Source organism: Nothoprocta perdicaria, unplaced genomic scaffold (assembly GCF_003342845.1).
Source record: "Nothoprocta perdicaria isolate Ctin4 unplaced genomic scaffold, notPer1 scaffold_68, whole genome shotgun sequence".
Lineage (NCBI taxonomy): Eukaryota > Metazoa > Chordata > Aves > Tinamiformes > Tinamidae > Nothoprocta > Nothoprocta perdicaria.
The window spans coordinates 489,393-494,535 of NW_020455954.1; the positions used below are offsets into that span (position 1 = coordinate 489,393).

The following is a 5,143-nucleotide window of genomic DNA, read 5'->3' on the forward strand; positions in this document are numbered from 1 at the left end:
AGAAAGAAAGAAAGAAAGAAAGAAAGAAAGAAAGAAAGAAAGAAAGAAAGAAAGAAAGAAAGAAAGAAAGAAAGAAAGAAAGAAAGAAAGAAAGACCATCCCAGAGGGGAGAGCAGGAAGGAAAAACTCATCATTTTAAAACGGGAAATTGTCCATAATCGAGTATTAAGGGGAAAAATGAGAAAATCCTAGCAGAGGCAGCCTAGAGGAGGGCTGGTGGCCCGGGAGAGCTGGTCTCGGTTGCTGAAAACCAGGAGGCGAGGGCTGCAGAGCAGGGGGCAGGCAGTGCGACGCCGCTGGGCAGCGAGACTGCGGGCTGCTCCCGAGCAGCGCGTCCCTCTGCCCTCCGTCCGTCACACGGGGGACTCCAGCTCACCCCARATCCCCAAATCAGGGCCCTTTTTCTTTATTTTTCCCCCCTTATATTTATTTCTTTCCTCTGCTTTTCTGCTTCCAAGGCTCCGGCTCTCTCCCCGCGCTGCGAGGGGAGCCTGTTGGTGGGGCCAGCGATGCCAGGGGCTGCAGGAGGCATCGCTGGCCCCGCGAGCCGCAATTTCACGCTGCATCTCTTCAACCACGGCAGCCTGATGGAGCCTGAAAAAAATCCTTTGTTTCTTTAGTCAGGATAGATACTTTACGACTGAGTCCGGTGTTCAGCCTCTTTTGCTTGCTTGTCACTGCCTGCTTCCCTTTCAGTCTTTATTGGTGTGTGTTTAGCTGTTGCTCCTGAAGAGATGCCTAGGGCTATCTGTGTTTATTGTTAATGCACGTATATGACGATACAGTGCATATAAGTGGGCATAGGTGCGCAGGTTCGTGCATCCCTATCTATGCGACTTCTCAGTCCAGCAGCGCTCTGTGCTCTACTTCAGTGTGCAGATGCATGCAGATATATGGCTCCAGACAGGCACACATTGTGTAGTAGACTGGAATAGATAAATCCTCCGAAAGTAGGAAAACTGAACAGCTCTGAAATCAGAGAAAAAGAGAGAGAGAGAGAGAGAGAGAGAGAGAGAGAGAGAAGAAAATAGAAAAGAAAGAAATGGAATGGAAGGGGCGGGAAAAGGAAGAAAAAGGGAGGAATCTTTATAAACAGACTGTTAGTGTCTGAACACAAAGTGGGAAGTTACCGTCTCGCCGATTAATCTCCCCAGGAGCACTAAACTCAATATGCTAAAGTTGTGCTAAAAGCCAAGTATGCGTGTTTCTCAAAGGAGGAAGGATATTTTCCTGTTCTGGAAAAGGAAATAATCAGATTTGGGGACAGGCGTTTGTAAGTGTGCGAAAGGGTCCGCATGACCAGGGAGAGAGGGTCTAGACAGACCTAAATAGACACACACGTTCATATTTCAGGATACGGAGCTATTAGCAAATGGGCTGTTAAAGCCTGCCTCTTTTCGATTAAATAGAAGGAAAAAAAAAAAAAAAAAAAAAGAGTGAAAAGGGAAAGAAAAAAAGACACCTCTGAACAATCTCCTTTTGCGAAGTCAACGCATTATAAATCCAGCCTAGATTCCCTACTAGAGGAAATGAAAAAAATGCTTCGGTCTGAAACGACGAGTCCTTTATTTCCCTTATTGGACACGTTTCGTGTGTTTTCCCAAAGAGCCAGGCTTAAGGACGTGCCTCCTGAAACACAAACACACGCACAGCTCGCGCACGCACCCAGACAGATAAGATACGTGTTAGATCCTGACACATACAGGGTGGGGGGAAGAGCAGAAGAGAGGGAGAGAGAAGGAAAAAAGAGAGAGAGAGGGAGGGAGAGAGAGAGAGAGAGAGGGAGAGAGAGATCCTCCTACCTGGAGCCACAGATTGCAAGATACGTGGTGTTACCTGGGGAAGTCAGAACAAGTAAAAACACATTGAACTCCAGGGCTCTATGCGGCAGTTGATCAAGATCAGTGCCTGCTCATTTTCTCCCTCAGACTGTCTGTCTTGGGTTTTTGTTGTTGTTGTTGTTTTTATTTTGTATTACTGTTTCGAGCAGCTCTTTCCATTTTGTTCCCTCTTTAGCTTTGATATCAGAGCCAGGTTTGGTCACCATGGCTCTGGGAAGAGCTGCCTATTTGCCCGCTATTGATTTTTTACAATTCAGCCAGCTTTGCTTCTGGGTAGCTTCAGAAATGCTCTTGACTGGGATTTAACCGACGGGATCACTTCGACTTTTCGTGCATTTTTTTTTATGGCTTAGTCCATTCGCTAGATCATGCACAGAAACTTTCGGAAGTGGATTTTCTACGTGTTTCTATGCTTTGGAGTCATCTATGTCAAATTAGGGTAAGTCCTCGGACACGACGTATCTCCTGTAAAGTCGGCGCGGGGGGGTGTCACGTTTTCACGGAGCTGTGGATGAATTCGATGCAAAGGGGGAAAAAAAGGTAGTGGAAAAAAAAAAAAGGGGGGGGTGAGGAAGAGGGGGTGAAGAAAATGAAAGGAGGAAAAGAAGCGGTGGTAGGGGAAAGGAGGGGAGAAATCGGCTTATTTCTGTCCCTGCGTGTGTCGAAGTGAGGAGCCCCGCGGAGGGCTGGGGCTGCGGGCGCTGCCGCTGCGCCGAGCGCAGCCGGGAAGGAGCCACTCGGAGCCTCTTTTATTTGGGGCTGCTTAAGCGAACTTAAATATTATCTCTGGCGTACAGTAGCAAAAAAAAAAAAAAAAAAAAAAACTCCTGACAGAGTTAACTCAGCCGCTGCTGATGAGACAATAGAACAGAGCTGAAGTATTAAAGAAAAAAAAAAAATGAGGGGGGAAAAAAAGGAGCAGGGGCGTGAGGAGGGGAATCCCTGCTCTGAACCTGCGCTCGGGGCTTTGCTCTGTGCAGGCCCGGGCACCGTTTGCGCCTCTCTCCATCCCAGGGATGTGTTGAAAGGAGCGCGACAAGCGGCCTGTCCGGCCGGGACCCGGCCGGGCCCGGCGGCCGCGCGGCTCCTCGGCGGGGCTGCGGCGACATCGCGCTGTTCCCGCGGCCGCCAAGGCTCTCAACCCTCCGTCTCCCCCCCGCTTTACTTGTATGCCCTTATTAATATTGCTCGTCGCAGTAGGCTGACTTGAGTTGAATTTCCACATTCCTGAGCCCCAGCCGAGTCCTTACCTGTCGAGCTACAAACTCTTTAAAGATCCTGCCTTTGCATAGCTGTGGGATTTTTTTTTTTTTTTTTTTAATGATCAAGAATGCATAAGGTGAGTCGTAACCTCCAAGCCCCTTGCTTCCCACCTCGAAATCGAGACGGGGCCGGGGGGCTCCACGAAAAGGCAGCTCGCCCAAACCGAGAGCGATGCCCGGGCCACGTCGGGGGCGAGCGTGGTGCGTCCAGGGGCGACCAGGAGGGCGCAGGGAGGGAACCGGGAGCGCGGGGCTAAAGGGACCCCCGGCGGCTCCTGGCCGGGTTGCTCTCGCCTCTCCCCGCTTCGCTCCGTTTTCCTGGCGCGAGTTTGAGCCCGCCCCCGGCGCCGCAGGTGCCCGGGCGGCGCACGGCGCTGCTGGGCCCGTGTCCCCCGCCCTTTCCCTGGCCCTGGGCTCCTGCTGCAGGCGGGAGGGTGTTGCGGGGTCCCTGCGGGTCTCAAAAACACCAAGGGTTCGGCCGCGTCACCCTTCGAGCTCAGCTGGACAGGGGTTTAAGCGCGCTTGATGAGGCCGCGTGTCCGCCAATTGAGCGGCGCAGAATGGGACCCCCCATCCTGTCCAGGCAGAGCGGGGGGGTTCGTGCAACGCGGCCCTCGCGGAGAGGCCGGGCAGCTGCGGGGAAAAGGGTTTGCAAAATAAGGATATTGCTTCTCGCTTTCCCTGCGGTTTGATTTTGAAAGGGAACAGAAGTTTGGGCACATGTTACAGTCTAGAAGGGACATTTCGTCTCGAGGTTGAGGAAGGGACATTTCGTCTCGCTATTTTAGAAGGGGGCTCAGAGCAAAAAATGGCAAGAATGCAGTTGGACCGAGCCTGGAAGGGAAACCGAGTGGACAGGAGACACAGTAAAAGCCCTTATAGAAACCYCATCAGATCCATCACCATGACTGTAAGGCAGCGAGGATACTTCACTTTCTCTGAACAATAAGGGAGAAATTTGCTCTGAGATCCAGGGCTACTTCTAGGCTAGGCATGTGGGATGCAATTATTTCCTCTTTCATCAGCCACTGGAACTACCATTTTGTTGAAACCATATCCTTTGAGTGTAATGATACCTTTTCTAGTGAGCTCTTTGCATAGAGAAGAGCGGGGGAGAGAGATGAAGTGAGATAAAATGTAGTTTGTCTTCCAATCCATTAGGCTTAGTTTGCAGGGCGAAGGAGAGAGCCTTTGTGTCAGCAATAGCGAAAAGTTCAGACTCTGCAGTTATTTTATGCGCTGCGGAGGACGTGTTCATAAAATGTGGTGAAAGCTCCGCTCGCTGGCTGGCCAGTGGCAAACGTGAGCCCGCGAGGAGAGGGGACAAAGGGACCCCCAGATGTGCGCCCGGCTGTTGGACGGGGACCTGCTGTGACACGGCGGGATCCCTGGGTCAGCGCAGTACAAAGCAGCTGCTATTGCCAATTAGGAGGGGAGAGTAAGCCTCGGTTGGAGTGTCCTCCTTCACACCCCATTCCCATTTCTGGTTTATGTCCGGAGGGGGGAGTCCTGGTGGAGAGGGAGAGGCAAGAGGTGGAGAGGCAGGAGGTATCTCTTAATATTCCCCTCGACGCCGAGCTGTCTAACCCGCAGGAGGGGGCACAGGGGGCAGCTGTGCAGGTCTCCGTGCTGTATTTTAGRCGGGAATTGCCTTCTGATGGCGACCAGCAGCAGAAAAGCAGCAGCGGAGCAGGCTTTGACTCGCGCTTTACGTCCAGGTTCTGAAACGCAAAGCGCCCGCGACCCCGTTAGCACCAAATAGCTTCTCGGGAAACTTGCTTAAATCAAACGCTGACCTTGGCAAGCAGCAGCATCGAAACGGAACTGTTTCCTGCGAAGATCGCGGTGTAATTAATAAATATCGCGGGCGTTGCAAGTCGCAGCTGTACCGCAGATGCGGATCGCAGTGGATGCACCGGGGGTGACTGCTGAGACGTTGGGGAAGGCGGAGCCGTGGGCTATATCAGGACCAGGGCTCTGGGGCGAAACGTGCCGTATTTCTTCTTCTTTTTTTTTTTTTTTTTTTTTTTTTTTTTTTTT

At 51.7% G+C, this 5,143-nt stretch overlaps 1 protein-coding gene across 1 annotated transcript in view; it reads left to right on the forward strand.

The window, feature by feature from the left end:
- The first annotated feature begins 2,138 nt into the window (after window positions 1–2,138).
- WNT7B (Wnt family member 7B) overlaps window positions 2,139–5,143 on the forward strand; it is an 88,939-nt gene continuing 85,934 nt past the window's right edge. Inside the window, exon 1 of the mRNA XM_026050342.1 lies at window positions 2,139–2,280. Coding sequence (XP_025906127.1) covers window positions 2,210–2,280 — 71 coding nt within the window. The 5' untranslated portion in view covers window positions 2,139–2,209. The remainder of the gene's footprint in view (window positions 2,281–5,143) is intronic.